Source organism: Mesoplodon mirus, assembly GCF_964341445.2.
Source record: "Mesoplodon mirus genome assembly, chromosome: 7".
Taxonomy (NCBI): Eukaryota; Metazoa; Chordata; class Mammalia; order Artiodactyla; family Ziphiidae; genus Mesoplodon; species Mesoplodon mirus.
The window spans coordinates 62764592-62785612 of record NC_138983.1 but is presented as its reverse complement, the minus strand read 5'-3'; the positions used below and the strand labels follow the sequence as shown (position 1 = coordinate 62785612).

Below are 21021 nucleotides of genomic sequence, written 5' to 3'. Positions count from 1 at the left end.
ACCAGAATATTAGAGATAACTGAATAAGAATTATTCTTATGGGTCTGTTTTCTCCAGCATAATACTTGGCTTCCATGTAGTTTAGCCTGCTATTTATTTTTGTTTCGATTAGTTTTTTTCAATAGTTTTAAATTATAGTAAAATATTTCATAAAATTTGCCATTTTAAACTTTTTTAAGTGTAAAATTCAGTGGCATTAATTATATTCACAGTGTTGTACAACTGTCACCAACTGTCTATTACCAAAACTTTTTCATCACCCCAAACAGACACTGTACCCATTAAGCAACAGCTCCCCATTCTCCACCCTCTAGCCCCTGGTTACCTCTAGTCTACTTTCTATCTCTATGAATTTGCCTATTCTAGATACTGCATATAAGTGAAATCATATAATACTTGTCCTTTTGTGTCTGGTTTATTTCATTGAGCATAATGTTTTCAAGGTTTATCCAGTTGTAGCAGGTATTGTAACTCATTTCCTTTTATGACTGAATAATACTCTAATTGTATGGATATACCACATTTTATTTACCCATTCATCTGTTGATAGACACTTGGATTGTTTTGACCTTCTGGCTGTTGTGAACAGTGCTACTATGATTATTCATGTACAAGTATCTGAGTCTTATTTTCGGTTCTTTGGGGTATATACCTCGGAGTGGAATTACTGAGTCATATGGTAATTCTGTGTTTAACTTTTTGAGGAATCACCAAACTATGATTAGTTTGTAATTCTAAAATATCCAGAATTTGTTTTAATTCTGCTTGTTTGGTACTCTTTCATTTTGAATACTCTGATTCATCCCAGGGATTGTAGCTATGCACGTTGAAACCCTAGAAGCAGTGCATCGAGAGAGTAGAAGACTTCCACCTATACAGAAGGTAATTATTCCAGACTACATGCTTTCAGAGTATAAAATCTCTTAAAAAGAGCAACAGTAGACAGTTGTGCCCCAGAAAGTACCTTCTCCTAACCTTCTACAGAGACCAGCTCTAGTTTTAATGATACATTAAACTTTGAGAGGAGTTTACATGTAGATCCTCATAAAAAAAGTACAGTGAAACAGAATAGTGGATCAACAAAGGAGCAATAATAACCTCTTGTTGAGTCTACTTTTATAGGCAAGGCATAAATTATGAACATTCTAACTTCCAAGCCCAAGCCACGATTTTATGCCCTGCCTATTTCCCCCAAAAAATGACTTAAGGCAATTACCATAAAATCACCAGGTTCCTGACTCTGTATGCATTACAAGCATACATCGCAAACATCTGGGAAGTCTATTAAAAGTTGAGAAGCCTGAATCCCAGCCCAGCCTCCTGAATAGGAGTACCCTGGGACTTGGCCTGGGAATCTGTACTTTAACAAGCCTCCCAGATGATTATTTTGCAGTTAGTCTGGCACCAGTCTGTGGGACTAGGGTTCAAGACCCTCTTACCTATATAACAGAACTACTAAAAATAAATTCAAAGGAGAAATCAGAAGCCAGATGGAAAGGAGAGATAATTCTATCAGAAATCTGACACACAGTGATCATTATACTTTGGCTTTACATTTAGCTCTGAGGTTCCTAGAGCCAACAAAAAGAATAGTGCTGATTTATATAGTTTTTATTGCTCAGTGAAAAAAAAAAAGCATATTATATCTTCAGGAGAGATGGATTTTTTTGAACCCTTCAGGGGAGTGTATCTTGTGGTTACTTACTTCCCAAGATGTATAAATGGTCATAGCTTGGCCAGTTTTTGTGTTAATCTTTATAAAAGGCTAAGAAAGCCTCTTCAAAGATGCATCCATTTTTTAAAAATATTTGTTTTTTCAATTTTCAAAGTAACAATGCTTTTGTATAAAATTGAAACATTAAAGAAGCACACATCGTACAAAATGAAAGTCCCCCATGGTCCTCCTCACCCCGACCTCTACCCTTAACCATGATAGCACCACCTTTAACAGTTTGGTTCATATTCTAAAAGGGGATCATAATATACACACTGGTTCATAGCTCTTTTTTTACTTAGCAATGTATTCTGGCATCTTTTTATGTTCACATATATAGATCCATGTCATTCTGTTTAATGGTTGCAAAATGTTCCATTGAATAGGTATCTCAAAAAGTTTAGTAATTTCCAATGATTTTACTGTGAATAAGCAATGCTGAGAAGAATCTTTTTACATTTGGATATAGAAACATCATTTCTGCCTCTTCCCAAATCTGTTTACTCATTTTGGCTACTTGGGAAGTCTGGCTTAAATTTTTTAGATCTGTAACTGCAAAGATAACCTTGGTCCAAGTGTTGGAAATCCCACTAGAGTTGTGTTTAAATTAACTTTCTCTGTTGCTAGCCCAAGATTCTTAGACCTGCTCTACTGCCAGGAGAAGAAATTGTTTGTGAAGGTCTTCGAGTCCTGCTGGATCCTGATGGAAGAGAAGAAGCCACTGGAGGCCTTCTTGGAGGCCCTCAGCTCCTGCCAGCAGAAGGAGCCTTGTTCCTCACCACATATAGAATTCTGTTCAGAGGGACTCCCCATGATCAGCTAGGTATGGCTCATATAATGCCATCAGAACAGGGTTATCTATGTGCTACATGAGGCTTTGATTCCATCTGTTTGCAGTGATTTGCAAGTCAGTTCAGATTCAGAGTAAGCCCGTTTTACCACACAGCTTTTTTTTAGAACTTTTGTCTTTCAAAGCTAATGATAATTTGGATCATAGATTCTTATTTGAAGAACCAAAGGTATCTTCTAGAGAGCAAACCATGGTTCATCCACTGAAACTATAATAATTTCATGAGGCAGCATTTTGTGACTTAGGGATATTCATAGTATCCAGCTACTAACATCCTCTGCTGATTTGCCCCACCTTCTGATTCCTGCAGTAAACTGTAAGGCTGAGGTTTTCCAGACTCATGATCCCTTTTGTGGAAGGGTGTGCTAAGCATTGCAGGGCTGTACAGCACTAACTAACCAACCCCACTTCTCTCATTCCATTTCAACTAACCCCATTCCTCTCTTAGCAGACCTCTCTTCTATTCAGAAGACCTCTCTTCTAAGAAGATACCTCTCTTCTATTCACTAAACTCCCTCAACTTCTATTTTCTACTACGCTCTACAGTCTTCTGTATTAGAAAGGAATAGCATACCTTATCAAGTTCAAATTATCTTTTTTAAATCTTTATATAAACTAGTCTCTATATAAACTATTCTGGTTGATAGAAAAAGCATATAAGGTTTTGGGTAAAATTACTGAACTCCAAATCAAGAAGCTCAGGTTTAGATCACTGTTGACCAATCTTGCTATCTTAAGTGAGTCCCCTAACCTCTCTGAGTTTCAATTTACCCTTTTATAAAATTAGGGAATTGGGCTTGCTTGGTGATAATGCAGTCGCTCTCAGCCTTGACTGCGTATATGAATTATCTGGGAAGCTTTAAAAAAAAAAGTTTTTTTTTTTTCTGGGCCTAACTCTCAAACAATTGAATTAGAATCTGTAATAGGATTCTAGGAGGGGGAAGACCCAGACATCTGTGTATTTTTGTTACATACTGAGGACTGAGAAACATTGGGATAAATGGTTACTAGAATTCTTTCCTCATCTGAAATTATTTACTCAATAGCATTTGATGAGTGTGTACTATGTGTTATGCACTTTGTTAGACAGTGGAATTCAGATGTATAAACTGTATTATCTTCAAAATCTCACAGCTGTATAATCCCTTGCTTAGATAAAATCAAGATGGTTTATTGGTCATAAAGATTGCTTACCACATGAAAAGCAAAAAGCTCATAAAATTCAATAAAGAAAATGAATCAGCAGGAATAGTTGTGCTCTTCTGAAAAAGAGTGAAAAAGAGAGCAAAAATTCTCAATCCTCTCCTGTCATGTTACTGTAAATAAATTACATTTGTATTTGTAAGCAAGTGTATTTTTTTTTTTTTTTTTTTTTTTTTGCTGTACGCAGGCCTCTCACTGTTGTGGCCTCTCCCGTTGCGGAGCACAGGCTCCGGACGCACAGGCTCAGCGGCCATGGCTCACGGGCCCAGCCGCTCCGCGGCATATGGGATCCTCCCAGACCGGGGCACGAACCCGTATCCCCTGCATCGGCAGGCGGACTCTCAACCACTGCGCCACCAGGGAGGTCCGCAAGTGTATTTTTAAAACTAAATATCTAGTACTTAAAGCATTTTTTGTACTAAAACCTTTGTGAGCTCAGTGGCCATAAACATATATTTTGGGCATATAAATATATGAGATACTTGGTCATTTAAATTGCTCTAATTTATGTCTTTTAAAGAAATCAAAGCCATATTTAGTGTGAAAGCTTGTATTGGTCTCTTGTTTTTTCTTGACAATTTTTGGGTTAATTTCACATTTTAGGAAAATTATTTTCATCAGAGAAAAGTTTTGTATTTGCCTCTTTTATCTCTCTTTTTAAGTTAATTTAAATTTTAAATTTTCTCTTTTAATGCCACATAGAAATCTGATCATTTGACATGTGTTACATAAGCATAAGTCATTTAATACATCTTAGAACTTAAATCCTGTGTATGTCTTGATTTTGTTTAGTCTCTGGGTATGAGTCTAATATAAGAGAATTTTCCAGGTTAGGAATTCAGAAGTTCAGGGACTGAGGAATTCTGATAATAATAAGTAGATTACTTAATATATGGGCTCTTAAGTCAGATAAACCTAGTTCAAATCTCACCCCCTTTGGCTTACTAGCTGAGGGGCCTTGCCCATTGCTCCTCCTTTCTGTTACTTGTACCGCTGCCTGAAATGCCCACCCTTTTCCCCTCTGCAGATCCAAACCTACATTCTTTTCAACGCTCACCTTCTCTCTCACTTCTTCCAGGAATCAGTCTCTAGCCATCTAGCGTGCAGAAGTCTTCTCCCCTCTGAAATATTTAAAGCCGTGTTCCCTCAAACCTAGGAGCTAATTGCATGTTGTTGTATTCTGTATTCTGCATGTGACTTTCCTCCCCCGTGGGGAACTGTGAGCTCTCCAAGGGAAGCTTCATGTGTGCTACTTCTTTTCTAGATGCTCATCTTCATACTCTCAGGTAGTTGATAAATAATTATTTGTATTTTCCCTTTCTTGCTTTAATATTTAAACTCCTGAAAATCTTGGGCCTAAGCCCAATCATATATCTTCTGAAGGCACATATACATAATATAGCACCTTTATACAGAAACAAACTTTAACAATCTTTTCTCTTTTGCTTTATTATTACATTAAATATGATAAATGTCTTTTAAATATTTGAAGATACTTCTTTTCTTCTGTATAAAACCTACCCTTCCTCTAAGATACCTTAAACCAGATGATCTTGTGTGGCACATAATAGGCTGGGGAACTAGAATGAAGACTGGCAGGCTGGGACAGTTCCTTCACTCTGGGAAAGGATTGTTTCTCAGGAATGAATTGCCATGCAACAAAATTAATGAATGCGATTCTAGAGTCGTGGCACTTTCTCTCACTGCATTCCGGGACATTGTCCTCTCCAGACACATTTCTCCAGCAGAGGCTGGTGAAATGAGCGCAGAGACTCTAGAAAAGAGCTCTAGAAAAGGGCTTCCCTGGTGGCGCAGTGGTTAAGAATCCACCTGCCAATGCCAGGGACACGGGTTTGAGCCCTGGTCCGGGAAGATCCCACATGCCGCGGGGCAGCTAACCCCGTGAGCCACAACTACTGAGCCTGAGCTCTAGAGCCCGCGAGCCACAACTACTGAGCCCACACACCACAACTACTGAAGCCTGCGTGCCTAGAGCCTGTGCTCCGCAACAAGAGAAGCCACCACAATGAGAAGCCCGCGGGCAGCAACGAAGACCCAATGCAGCCAAAAATAAATAAATAAATTTATTTTAAAAAAAGAAATGAGCTGTAAAGTGCTGTTGCTTAGTCTGTACCCTGTCTTCCTATAGTTGGTGAGCAGACAGTTGTGCGAAGTTTTCCCATTGCCTCCATCACCAAGGAGAAGAAGATCGCAATGCAAAACCAGCTACAACAGAATATGCAAGAAGGACTGCAGATCACATCAGCATCTTTTCAGGTATTAAGAAAGGGAGCCATTCGTCTGCTGTTTAAAAGTTTTCTACAAATGATGTCATGGCCACTTTCCTTTGATCATATGGTCAGGAGTTAGAGGATGAGGAGAATCAGAGGGTCTGAGAGGGTAATCTTTGATTGAGTCAACTCTTGAATGGTATTGGATTTAATCCTCCATTTCCTGAGCCCTGCGGTCAACTCAGAGTAATAATAGATTATCTGTCGATATTCAGTGATCTTAGAAATTCAGATACACACAGTTGACTCTTATTCTGTGCCAAGTCATACCTCAGTTTGTGTTTGATAAAGTCTTTAGACAGAAAGCATCTCTTGGGATCTATTTCAGAAGGAAATGCCCTGTGGCTCTTCTGTGGAAGTGGTAGAGCTCTGAGAATTACAGCTAGGTCTAAGGTTCTAAGTAACCCCTGATGAAGCAAAGGTTTTTTCAGGGAGCTCTGAACGTATCAGAACTTGTGAAATTATTGATGCAAACCAGACACTTGGAAGAGTGATCTTTTCTTAGTTTTCCTTTTTTTATAATTCTCGGTCTGTGACATTGTGCTCTTCTCACTCTTCCTGCCTTGCCTCTGACTTCTCAGATTTGCAGGGTTCCAGTTCTTGCCTCGTTCCTTGCAGGCAAGAAGCCCTCCCTAGTACCTCCATATGCTAATTGTGTGAAATGTAAGTCTGCTGATCTCTAGGCCCAGACCTTCTCTGGTCACCTGAGAGCACTGACCTAGAGATTTCTTCACTATTCCAACTGCCAAAGGACTCTAAACTAGAATGCTGCATGGGTCTACTGGCTAGGATTCTAGTCAAACTGAATTTTTTCTTCCTGGATTTATAGTATCTCTGGGTAGGAAGAGACCTTCTTAGGCCAAATTCCCTATCTAGAACCAACAGTTAATAAATGAGAAGGACATGTTTCCTACTCCAGCCACTATAAGTTAATTTCCCTATCCCATCATAGAAAAAAGATAGTCTTGAATTCCCTGGCGGTCCAGTAGTTAGGACTCCGTGCTTTCACTGCCAAGGGCCTGGGTTCATTCCCTGGTCAGGAAACTAAGATCCCATAAGTCGTGTGGCTCAACCAAAAAAAAAAAAAAAAAGAAAAGAAAAGAAAAAAAGAAATGAAAAGAAATTGGGAAAAGATAGTCTTAAAGAAACTCAACTTCAAGATACACGATTTTCCTTGCCAGCTAACCACCTATAACAAGTAAACCATTCTGAGCCTTTTTTATTTTTGAAATTTTTAAATTTTATTGCATGATATCCAAGGTCCCTTCAACTTCGAAACTCTTGCCATTAGTATTATTATTTTTTTGTTATTTCAGTAATTTGGGGGAAGCTATCTGGAAATCCTTAATGTTTCTGATATGTTTAATTTCTTTTGTCCCTAGTTGATTAAAGTAGCATTTGATGAAGAAGTGAGTCCAGAAGTAGTAGAGATCTTTAAGAAACAGCTGATGAAGTTTCGTTATCCTCAGTCCATTTTTACCACCTTTGCTTTTGCTGCTGGACAAACTACCCCACAAATAATTTTACCCAAGCAGAAGGAAAAGAACACTTCCTTTCGGTAAGAATACAGGTTTCTTCATTTCAGCCCTCCCATAGTTGACTGTCAGGCGAAGTGACCTATCTTTTGGGTCAGTATGTGACTGTTCTTTTTGTTTGCTGTTTTGTCACACCCATTGAACCAAGCTCAGGAGTTACGGAACAGCAGCATCAATATATGTAACAATCATGTCCATTGCTCATGATGCATTTTTAGAATATGAAATTCTCTTTTCCGTTTTTCCTGTACTGATCGCTTTCTAACTTCAGTTTTCATTAATATCCAGGCCTAGTAGACAGTTTTGCTCTGGTCTAGAGATGAGAATGTTTATTTTTTCTTTTTTTGTAACTTTTTATTTAGATATAACTTCAAATTTATAGAAAAGTTACAACATAGTACAAAGGATTCCTGTATACCCTTTACCCAGATTCACCGGTTGTTTGTTTTATTCCATTTTCTTTATCATTTTCTCTCTCATATATATATTTTTTCTAAACCATTTGAGTTACATATATAGTGCCCCTTTATCCTTAAATACATCAATATACATTTCCTAAGAACAAAGACATTATCTTATATGACCACAGTACAGTAATCACAACCAGGAAATTTAATTGTCATAAAACTTTTACCTAACCCAGATTCCATATTCAAATTTTGCTTATGAGCCTTTACAGCTACTTTTTTTTCTGTCTGGTACAGGATCCAATCCAGGATCAGGCATTTTATTTACTTGTCATATTTCTTTAGTAGGAATCTTTATTTTCTGATGAAAATGTTGAGGAATTCATGTTGAAACTTAAATTTCAGTTATTACAAAATAACAATTGCTTTAAAATTCTCTTCAGTTAGTGATAAAATATAAGGCTTAACATTTCAGTCCATTCATCATCAAACACCTGGAATTTGAGCATCTGCTAGTACAAATTACATATTAGGGAGTACTCTGCAGATTTTGGAGAAAAGGCCTTCCTTTTGCCTGAAAGTGGGGTAGGTTGGGGATTATAGGTGATTTGAAGTCACAGACAGTATGTCATTTCTAAACAGCTTTCTAGGCAGTTACAATGGTAAGCCAAGCATCTTATCTTAGCACTGTGGGGTCACAGGGGAGCCTATGATATTCATTATCTCAGCCCTCTATGGAAGAAACAAAGCTTTGTATGGTGTTTTATGTTTAGAAACTGTCAGAGTGGGGTTGGTTATATATATATCTATAAAATCAAGCTGATTCTGTCAAGCTACAACAGAGATATAGCAATTTTAAATTTTAAAATATCTTAGAATTGTCTTGCATATATAAAACAAAAGATATAGCTCTAGCTGGAAAAAATTCAAAAATCCCATTGAGTTTAAGTTACACCTGAAGTGATTCACAGTAGGCTTAACTTAGGAAATATCAGCATTCTGTGATTTCTAACAGCTATGTAAAACATGCTCATAACCCTCAGATTTACACTTCAGATCACTAAAGACAAGGTCTGGTAAAACTATTTGACAACAAAAGAATCCTTACTACCTTTCATCAAATGACAAGAAAACACAAAAGGAGTTCTGTTCTTTGCAATAAAGAAGAACATAATCAAAAACAATCTTACTTGAAACCTTCATCTCAATATGATTATTCAGGAAATAGGTTCTTTGTTTACTTCTTTGAATTGTAGATATCTATACCCAGAATTTCTATCAGCAAGAAAAAGTAAACCATTTAAATAAATAAAGTACTTTTAGGTCCAAATGACTTAAATCCTAGTTTCTCTTTAATTAAAGCTGACTCTCAAAAGGATACTCAAATTTCTGGTTTCTTATTTTTTCTCCTCTCAAACAGGGGAATGATTTTACTCTTTTCTGTATCTCAGAAGGCTTCTAGTGTCAGAAGGCAGGACACCACACATACACATTTAAAACACTTAAGAAATATGTAAAGGTGTTGCCAGTTATAATTGTCAAGATCTTAAAGAAAAACTTATGCGTTAGTAGAGAGTTTGAATCAGCAGAGGAGGAGGCAGGTTGGCTTTCTACGCAGGAGGACTTCCGCAAGCATGGTCTGTGGGAACTGGTGGGGGGAGTGGCATGGATAACCAGAGTGGGTTAGGGGTATGCTTGACCAAAAAGCCAAACTGAGGAGTTTAGATGGGGAATGATAAGTAGTCTGTGTCCCACTCTAGGTTCTTGCACTTTTTGCCTAAAACAGTGTCCTGATGACAGCAGTGTTTTATGGGAAATTAGTCTGCTGACATATAAAAAGTGATCTAAAGAAAGAGAGGCTTGGGCCTCCCTGGTGGCGCAGTGGTTGAGAGTCCGCCTGCCGATGCAGGGGATGTGGGTTCGTGCCCCGGTCTGGGAGGATCCCATATGCCGCGGAGCGGCTGGGCCCGTGAGCCATGGCCGCTGGGCCTGCGCATCCGGAGCCTGTGCTCCGCAACGGGAGAGGCCACAGCAGTGAGAGGCCCGCATACCACAAAAAAAAAAAAAAAAAAAAAAAAAAAAAAAAAAGAGAGGCTTAATGAAGGTCTGGACAATGCTAGTGGCTGTGGGAATAGAGAACAAGTTGAGCAACGTAGGTATCAAAAAATATAAGTGGCATCTTCATATTAAATTGACATTCTCTTTGGTTTTGTGACTTGTAGCACCTTCTCAAAAACAATTGTGAAAGGTGCCAAAAGGGCAGGGAAAATGACAATTGGGCGGCAGTATTTATTGAAGAGGAGGACAGGGACAATTGTGGAAGAGAGAGTGAACCGTCCTGGATGGAATGAAGAGGATGACATATCTGGTATGTGAGAACTTGTTTTTCCTTCATGAATGAACTTTGTATCTTTCTTCTTATATGAGTAAGAACAAGAGACTAAGACATAGCTGCACTTAAACCTGACTCTCAAAAACCTAGGTCTATCTAATAAGATGGGAGGCACTTACAGCTCCTCAGAACTGGGGAAAAAAGTTTTTTATTTTCCCAGTATTCCATTGTTCAGATAAGATTTTGTTAAGTTATATTCCTCCTCTACCAAATCCATAGAGCTGATTGGCCACTGTTATGTGGGTCTCATTAAAGGGAGAAGGAAAGAAACCCCACTACATAGAAAATTTAGGTATAAAGTAGTCCCCCATACGTTATTGTTGTGGAATAAGAATAAGGAAATAAGGGCATTAAATATTCAAAGTTGAAGATTTGAGGTTTTGGTAAGAACATTGTGGGTGCTCTTAATCAAAATGGGGGGCCTAAGATGAAGGCATTCTTAGATGATAAGAAAAAAGTGCCTGCTAAATATTTAAAAGAGCAGAATCTGGGGAGCTGAGATAACTCTCAGTCAGGAAAATAAAGGCAGAAAACTAGCAGCAAAAGTTATTCCTTAACCTAGTGTCGAGTATGCTTATGGAATTAACACTAGAGAGAATCTGATCTAATAGAGAGGATGCCATTGTACCCTTTTCTTTCTCAGGCTCTTAGATTCAATCAGTGATTATACAACTGCTACTTTTACTCCTACTGATAACAACAAGAACATTTTAAAGAAAGAAACCTCATCTTTAGAGAGATCACTGGCTAAAGGTCTCCATTTCAGTATGTGTATCTACGGGCTTGCCTCTGGGGGCAGTGAAAAGACCATTTATTGGAACCCTGGCTTCTCATAGTCACATGGAAAGCCATACAAAAACTACCGCTACCCATCACTATTGACTTCTAATTCAAAGATTTTATGATTTCACAGAACAAAAACTTATTCTATGATAGTTATTGCACCAAAAGACCAAATTATATAATGCTCTTTGCTCCTCTAAAGATAAGAGGCCAACACAAATAAAACTGATACCTAATGATATATTTGCATTGTGAAGTTCACAAACTAAAGCACAAAGTCTTACAGAGATAAGCTGGGTTTTTTTTTTTCCTTTTAATGGAAGAGAGCCATATCATTCCCTTTGACTTTAGAACTTTGAGTACATTTCGAAAAACTGAAAGCTTTATTTGACTTCTCTCACTTTAAAAATAAACAGGGAAGTAAGTAAAGATAGTCTTTAACATGGAAATTTTTTTTTTATTTAGAACATGCAGTACCAATTAGGAATGTTGTTTCTTTTTAAATCCTCCCTAAAATACTTCATTATTGGGAATTCTTCCAACATCTAAAATCTTAAAGGATTCTGTAACCTGCGATTGCAAAATTGTGAGGGAGTTTCCCATATATACCACATCCTCTGACAAAATATAACTTCTACCAAATACAACTCCTTCATACCTAAGAAAGGTCATTTCCCACTAGTGAACTTCTGCTTAATCTAAAAATTTCTAATAAAAATTTATGCTGTTTGAAGTTAACTGAAACCTGGAATGATGAGTTTGTGTAGTGATCATGTTAGAGATCAGTTTTACTGACAGGTTAGCCTCTCACAAAGTATGAGTGTTTATTCTATAGAGTTCTAAACAGAAATCACTCCGGGTGGACATTAATAAGCAAGCCTGACTGAAACAGAGAAATATGGGTAATGAATTCAAAATTATATTGTTCCTAGAAATTTTGAGTTACTTTCCCTGACATTTTGAGTTAGTTGAGCTCCTGATATTTTATTTCCTGACTATTAGTGTTTTAATTTATGTTTAAGCATAATGATTCCTCAGAGAAGTTACATGATTTAATTTTGGTATACATAGCACCTCTAGCCCTAATATAAACCTCTCCTGGTTAAGGATCCTCTTCAGAAGGAAGTTTTTAATCCTCTACTTTGAGCTATATCAGTTCTTCAAAACCTGTTTCTGCCGTCACAGTTTCAGATGATAGTGAACTCCCCACAAGTACCACCCTGAAGGCTTCAGAGAAATCTACAATGGAACAGTTAGTGGAAAAAGCTTGTTTCAGAGACTATCAGCGTTTAGGTTTGGGAACCATAAGTGGCAGCTCTTCGCGCTCAAAACCAGAGTACTTTCGAATCACTGCCTCCAACAGGATGTATTCACTTTGCCGGAGGTAAGTCTGTTGGTGGTGTCCAAGAAGAGACCTTTCCTTCCTTCCATTTGAATCTTGAATGGGCTATTTGCATCCATAGCACAGAGAGAAAGAGAGGTGCTAGAAAACAGGAGCAAGGTGTCCAGGGGTATGTGTGTTTAAGGGACACTTTTTATGCAGCATGTGCAAGCATCTCACTGACATTCTCAGAAGTACAGTTTTATCACTGAACAGTGCCTACATTAGATCAGACAGTGAATGGTAAAAGGTTTTGTCTGCTTTATGAATTTCCCATATTTGTCTTTCTCTTCCCATTTGCCTCTCTTCTAACATGTCTGAGATAACTTGAGTAAGAATAGAATTTGCCCAGGCAGAGAGGAGAGATGAAAATCTGCTATAGGTCAGGGGTCTGCAAACTTTTTCTTTAAAGGGCCAAATAGTACATATTTTCAGTTTTGCAGGGTACTCAACTCTGCCACTGAAGCAGCCATAGACCATACATAAATAAATGGGCAAGGCCAGTTTTGGCCCACAGGCTGTAATTTGCTAACCCAAGTATAGGTAGGGTTTCCTTATGCTGTCTAATTAGAATTTTTTCAGGAGATATTACTTAAAGAATGTAAATGAACACATTTTCTTTTTCCTGTTCTTCTGTCTATTGCTGTTTTATATATCTGTTTAGCCCTATTCCATGCTTTATATCTTTTAAAACTACATTTCTACCATCCACAAGTTTAATCATTTTCATTTCCAGGTAAATTCTATTCTTTGCATTTATAAATTCCTGGTTTGATTAAATACAATAATGCTGTGAAAGTACTTTGTAAGTTGTAAGCCTTGTACATATTTTAGAAAGTTGTCTTAATGTTACTATTAGTTTCAATCCTACTGTTCTCAAAGAACTATAGATATCTCATTTTAAATGACAATTTAAATGTACAAATACCAATGTTAAACTTGAGAAACAAATTGGGAATATAGTGTGAGATTTGAGACAAATAAAATTTGCATTAAGTACTGAAAGGCTGTGATTTTGTTGAGTATGCAGTAATTTTCCTGATACTCTATCATTCTAACTATATTCTCTTTGTATATAAGTATAAGTGAAGGTGTAAGGTGTGATGTCCCACTATTTGAGAAGCTTGCTATCAAAATCATACCTGACAGTGAGAAAACAGACATTATTTATCATTTCAATCTGTCAGAAACAAAATAAAATCTTAATAGAACACTTACTATAAAGAACTTACGGTGATATTAAATAACATAAATCCCTCAAGCTATTAGAAGGAAGGAAATGGAATAATAAAAAATAATCCAAAAGAATGCAAGAAAGGAGAGAAAAGGAAGTATGGAACAGATGGGACAAATAGAAAGCAAAGACTAAGATGGTAAATTTAAATTCAAATATATCAGTAATTATGTTACTTATAAATTGATAAATGCTCCAATTAAAGGAAAAAGATAATCAGAATTTTTTAAGCTTTATGCTGCTTTTAAGGGCTTTATCTAATATACAAAGATTACAAAAAGGTTGAAAGTGAACAGAAAGAATACACCATGCAAAACTACCTTTAAAAAAACCTATTGTCACTATATAAATATTAAAGTAGATTCTTAAAGTAAAATTTTACTAACAATAAAAAAGCGTGGTTCATAATGACAAAAGTTTCATTTCATGCAGAATTTATTATGAACAAGTATAGTTTATTACAAGAATACAGAACTGGCTTGACAAGTGAAAATTAATCGTCATAGTTCACCACATTAAAAGAATTACGAAGTGTTTTAAGTTCATTGTATACAGAAAAGCATTTTATAAAGTATAATATATATTTATGATTTTTTACAAAAGAACCCTAAGCAAATTGGATATACAGGGGAAGCTCCTTAATCTCCTAAGTGTCTAAAAAATCCTACAGCAAAAAGTACTTAATGGTAAACTATTGAAAACTTGTACTCTGAGATCAGGAAAAGAATGCCCACTATCACCACTTCCAGTCAATGTTGTACTAGAGGTCTTAGGAAGTACAAAAAGACTAGAAAAATAGATAATAAAAGTCAGAAAGATTGAAAAGAAAGAAATAAAACTGTATTATTCACAGATGATCTGATTATACACATAGAAAATCTGAAGGAATCAACAGATAAACTTGTTATATTAATAAGTGAATTTAATAAGGTCACTGGTACAAGGTCATTATACAAAAATTAGTCATATATGTACCAAAAACAAATAATTAAAATATGAAATTTTAAATGATGTTATTTTGGTACTACTGATACTACTTAAAGTCGCACTAAAAAACATTAAATACTTAGGAATAAATCTAATACAAGATGTGTAAGACCTCTACATGGAACAGTCAAAACAATATTAAGGATCATTAAAGATACAAATAAATAGATATTTAATGTTCTTGGACTAGAATATTCAATATTCTAAAACTGTGATTTCTCCAGACATTGATCTATAGATTCAATGCAGTCACAATCAAAATCCCAGAAAAATGTTTACAGAAATTGAAAAGATGATTCTAAGAGCTACACTGAAATGCAAAAGGCTAGAAGTAGTCAGGATAGTCTTATAGAATAACACTGCAGGATATGAAGAATTTTTATAAAGGTACAGTAATTAAGGCAGTATGGGATGTACACAGGAATAGACAAACAGACCACTGGAGCAAAAGAGGGAATATAGAAATATCTCAACATATAAGACCACTGGGTTGGGCTTCCCTGGTGGCGCAGTGGTTGAGAGTCCGCCTGCCGATGCAGGGGATACGGGTTCGTGCCCCGGTCCGGGAAGATCCCACATGCCGCGGAGCGGCTGGGCCCGTGAGCCATGGCCGCTGAGCCTGCGCGTCTGGAGCCTGTGCTCCGCAACGGGAGAGGCCACAACAGTGAGAGGCCCGCATAACGCAAAAAAAAAACCACTGGGTTTAAGATAAAGATAGCACTTACGAGCAGTGGATAAAATACGTTTTTTTCAATATATGGTACTGGATATCCATACAAGAAAAAAATTAATTTTGACCTCTACCTTACACTGCATAGACAAAAATCAATTCCCATTGATCTGTAGATCTACCCGTAAAAGGTTAAAATAATTAAAAGCTTCCAGAAGACAGGAGAATATCTTCATGACCTTGAAGTAGGGAAAGATTTAAGACAGGAAAAACACTATCCAGAAAGTAAAAAATTGATTAATTAAGAAGTCATATATCAGAAGACATCATTAAGAGAGTAAAAATGCAATAACTAATGGCAGAGGGTATCGTCTTTTGTGAGGATATCCTGGTGGGCAATAAATATCTGAAAAGATGCTTGTATGGCTGTTAGCATAACTGATGCCATCTTGGGCCCTTATGGTTTCTCCTGTCTTTCGCTGACCCTACCAAGCACTGTACTATGCAGTGAATCACTTCTCTGTCATCAAGAGCTTTGTAGTTAATAGATATTGTTTAATGATCATTAGGACCAGGTAGCCTCTATGCTCTGTTAGTCCCCAAACAATGATGAAAACCTTCCCTTAAGTATTACCAGTACCCATGAGACTAGTTACCTATTCATATCTCTTAACTTGAGAATGCACATCCTGTTTCCAAGCACCTACCCCCATACCCTAGGTTAACTATAAAATTGTCCCAGTGGCCCCTCAGTGGCTTGGAGTGCAGTTGAGAATGTTTCCTTATCATTATTCACCCGATCTAGATCCCACCCTATGAGTTAGTTACCCTGTAATAAACTGATCCATTAATTATATGGAGCTGCCTGTCTGATTTTTTAGTCTCAAGACGCCTTCTCAGTTTGCTGGGTACTTTTGGTTCCCTCCATCCTCCAACAATGCTCAACCTATTAGTCTTCAGATAAGTACAAATTAAAGTCCCAGTGAGACTGCTTTATACCTGCAAAAATGGCTAAAATTTAAAAGACCAGCAATACAAAATGCTAGTAAAAATGTTGAGCAAGTAGAATTCTTTATTGCTGGTGTGACTGTAAATCGGTTAAACAGCTTTAGAAAGCTGTCTGGCAGCATCTACTAAACTTCTAGACATGTACTGAACAGTGCACAATCTGTCATGTATCTGTTGGAAATTCTACTCCATCTAGGAACGCATATGTTCTCCCAAAAGACAACTGCAAGAATGTTCATGGCAACATGTTTCTTACATAGTCAAAAACTAGAAACTACTCAAAATCAACAATAGAAGGATAGATAAATAGTATAATCACATAGTGGGATATGATACAGCAATGAAAATGAACAGACTACAGTTATATGCAAAGGCATGGATGGGTCTCATAAACATGCTGTTGATCAAAAGAAGCCAGACACAAAAAAATAAATTCTATTCGTTCCTTTTTTGTTCAAAAAACAGGCAAAACTCATCCATGTTGTTAGCAGTCAAGGATAGTGATAATCTTTGAGGAGGAAGAGGGAGAAATAGTGATTGGGAGGTGACACAAGGGGATGCTGGTTATGGTCCATTTCTTGACCTAGGTGCTAGTGATATGGATTTCTAAAAAGAAATAGAGGGCCCTAAATAATGGAACTGCTTTTCAAGTCTTCATGAATGATTATGTCTACAGCTAGGTCTCTTTATCAGTTTGTGGTATTAGAAGAATACAGCCTGTAACTTCCTGAGGCATGGAAGTACTAGGTTTTCAGAATACTTCCAGGGTATCTCTGGTTAAGTATAAATGTCACTGATTTGTGCACAGAAAATGGTTAACATGTTAAATTTCATGTTAGGTATATTTTACCACAATAAAAAAGTCACAAAAAAAGACATGGGGCTTCCCTGGTGGCGCAGTGGTTGAGAGTCCACCTGCCCATGCAGGGGACATGGGTTCGTGCCCCGGTCTGGGAAGATCCCACATGCCGCGGAACGGCTGGGCCCGTGAGCCATGGCCGCTGAGCCTGCATGTCCGGAGCCTGTGCTCCACAATGGCAGAGGCCACGGCAGTGAGAGGCCCGCGTACCGCAAAAAAAAAAAAAAAAAAAGATATGGATTAGAGGTTAGGAGGTTATTACTATGAAATCTCTTTGGTCTGATATTTCTAAATAAACTAAAGGAAAGAAATGCTCTGAAAGCTGCCTGTCTTCTAGTACTTAGTAATCTTTAAAAACAAGGTCTCTTGTCTGTTTTTCATTTTCCCAGCATCATATCCTGTAACTTTATGAGCTAATCTTTTTTTTTAATTATCAACATGTAGTATTAATAAAATATTTAAACGCACTTGACATTGGAACGAATTGTTTTCATACCAAAGATCATTTGGTTTTAATTTTTAATCCTTTCACCATCTCTGGCAGTCTAAATATTAGTGTACTCTATTCTCTGTTGTCATTTCAGCAATCCAATGAGTTGACAGTTTGTTTTGTCATTCTCATAAAGTTGACACTAATACATTAATCTTGGGACTTCCCTGGTGGTGCAGTGGTTAAGAATCTGCCTGCCAGTGCAGGAGACATGGGTTCAATCCCTGGTCCGGGAAGATCCCACATGCCGCAGATCAACTAAGCCCATGAGCCACCACTACTGAAGCCTGTGCGTCTAGAGTCCATGCTCTGCAACAAGAGAAGCCACTGCAATAAGAAGCCCGCACACAGCAACGAAGACCCAACACAGCCATAAATTAATTAATTAATTTTTAAAAATACATTAATCTTGCAATCTTTATTTCAAGTCATGTATAAGGCAAGGGAAATCATGTTTAACAGAAGCCTTTTTAATAATTCTATGTAACGTTTTCATTTTCTAAGCTTGTTCCTCAGCAAAAGGCTGCAGTATCACCGAAGGAAGCTTATTAAAAAATATATATATACAGATTAGTGGATGAGTTAGTTGTCTTCACCATCTAGGCCTTTTCTTCTCAACCCCTAAAGAACTGAGTTGAAACTTAGTTTCATGTTTGAAATATATATCTTACCACTCCACCAATATTTTTGAGTCTTAGAAAATTACTATGATATTATGATATTCATGTTCTTATATTCTCTTTCTCTCCATTTCTTTTTTCTTCTCCTCTCCCCACCCCTCCTTGCCCACCCAAATTATTCTCTTTCTCCCTTCCATGTCCCTAAAGCTATCCTGGCCTTTTAGTTGTACCTCAAGCTGTACAGGACAGTAGTTTACCAAGAGTAGCCCGCTGCTATCGACACAATCGCCTGCCTGTTGTATGTTGGAAGAACTCAAGAAGCAGTACCCTACTTCTGCGATCTGGAGGATTCCATGGGAAGGGAGTAGTTGGCCTTTTTAAATCTCAGAACTCCCCTCAGGCAGGTAAGCAGCTCTTTTACAGCAGTATTCTGATCCTTCCACTTCAGATTATTTCAAAAAATGAAGGAAGTAAAACCTGGGAATGCCAGTTGTGCCCTTTCATCGAGCCTCTCACACATAGCCTTTTCCACTGTGCTATATACATGTACAGCTTAAGAACTAGACTTGACAATGTGGGGCTCCACCTTGAATTTGCCATCTTGCTTAATATGTCTGTTTATATTTGGATTTTAATAGAAATTAACATAATGAAGTCTTTGGTTCTAGGCTGTTTTCACTTCACAAACCAGAGTATCCACAGATGGAAACAGATTACATATACTAATCATTTTCTTTTCTTTTGGGAAGCATTCAAATATATTTAACAGCTTCAGAAGCAAATAGGGATTCTGTCCCATGTGGTATAAGATATCCTATCTCATTCCTACAAGACACACACACACACACACACACACACACACACACACACACACACACACACACACACACACACACACACACACACACACACACACACACACACACACACACACACACACACACACACACACACACACACACACACACACACCCCCCCCCCCCCCCCCCCCCCCAAAATGCTGCTTTAGGAGCTCTCAAGCAGAGAGGTTTTCAGGAAGCCAGAGGCTGGCCAACTTAAGAAAAAAGATATACTAAGTGCACTGCCCCTTTTTCTGAGGATATTTTTGAGCACCATGTCTGAGGTCTGAAGTCAGTCAGGAGCTATATTTTGCTAACCTTTCTCATAACTTCTAGCTTAAAGTAGATGCTCAATAAAATTAAACAAGGGCCGCTAAGATATCAGATCCAGTTTAGGGATGGCTGCTGCATTCTTTCCTCTTGGGAAATGAACTCACTCAAGTTCAGTGGTTCAGTAGGTAGAACCATGTGCTTTTTGATATCTCTTCTTTATTCTCATCCGTTCCTTCCTGAAAGTTAACAGTTGGCCAGTACATCTTTGATCATTCAGTTGACCAAGGGCTGACACACACCACGCTATGTTGTTGTTGTTGTCGTCGTTGTCGGTATTATTTCACCTGGCATTTTTGTGTAATTGAAGGCAGTTGGCTTTTAACTTTTTCTGCCCAGAGGAATCCTCCCAAGCCACATAATGGGTATAATAGAACACAGCATATGTAGGTTATATAAAGTGAGAGAATCATTTCAGCATTAATGAGCATATCACTAAGCATTAATGAGCATATCACTGAACTTTTAGTTAGAAAAACTGAAATTGTTTTATTCCCTTGGTTTCTTATTTTTCAATATAAATTTACTATATTTCACATTTTTGAGCTCACACATTTGCTCACATTTTAATATCTTTGCAATTGGAATGCAACTTACAATTCATGTGATCAGAAATAATTGTGTCATGGTTTAAATGGCAGAGTTTTTAATTCTTAGTACATAAAATTGTGGTGCATCTTATAACTGATGACATTTTAGAGTTTATAAAATATGTTGGCACTTAAAGTTGATAAAATACAATAATATAGTAATGCTAATTATTTATTTCCTATTCACCTTGTAAGAAAATTTGTTAATATCTATTGTCCTTCCAGTGAATCCCTCCCGATGCCACTTTAAAGTGCCTGGGCCAATTTCAGTGATTCTGTTTCACTCCACACAAGCCAGGCTCAGACTCCCTCCAACCCAGAATTGCTCTGACAGTTGTTTCCATCTGTGCATACGTTTTGATCCTCTTTCAGAAGGACCAGGGAATTGAGCAGCAGCTGCTCTTGTCTTCTCATCTTCCTTCTCTCTTCCCACAACAACCCTCTACAAGTTCATATCCCCTAGGCCTATGTGACAGAATTGGAATAAAATTGCTGGTACTGGGCTATTCTCACCTCTGCTCATTCTGGGATGCTGAGGGAAACTGCTCCATCCTCTGCTCCCAAGCAGTGGCATGGACAGAGTGGTTGGGGGAGATCATCAAGGACGTGTTGTCTTTTATGAATCTTTATTCTGAGTCGATTGGTTGATGAGAAACTGCACCTGTGCTTCGGAGGACCGGCTGTATGCTGGTTTTCCAGACCTGGGCTCTTTCTGGAAGGATGATGAGGCAATCAAGAAGTAGGTGTGGTGAAACCCATATCATAGGAGGATTACCATTTAATAGTTTGGAGCTTTAAGTGGGGCTGGTTTCTATATTTGGGTACGGTAACTTGAAGA

The 21021-nt window shown here is 37.6% G+C and overlaps 1 protein-coding gene across 3 annotated transcripts in view; it reads left to right on the top strand.

Moving 5' to 3' along the window:
• The window catches only part of SBF2 (SET binding factor 2), a 474973-nt gene that overhangs the window by 405247 nt on the left and 48705 nt on the right, over positions 1 to 21021 (top strand). For all 3 annotated transcript variants that reach the window (XM_082626802.1, XM_082626803.1, XM_082626801.1), the window contains 7 exons: positions 809 to 882; positions 2342 to 2537; positions 5917 to 6044; positions 7441 to 7616; positions 10223 to 10368; positions 12361 to 12559; positions 18632 to 18828. In XM_082626802.1, the coding sequence (XP_082482928.1) occupies positions 809 to 882; positions 2342 to 2537; positions 5917 to 6044; positions 7441 to 7616; positions 10223 to 10368; positions 12361 to 12559; positions 18632 to 18828 (1116 nt within the window). The remainder of the gene's footprint in view (positions 1 to 808; positions 883 to 2341; positions 2538 to 5916; positions 6045 to 7440; positions 7617 to 10222; positions 10369 to 12360; positions 12560 to 18631; positions 18829 to 21021) is intronic.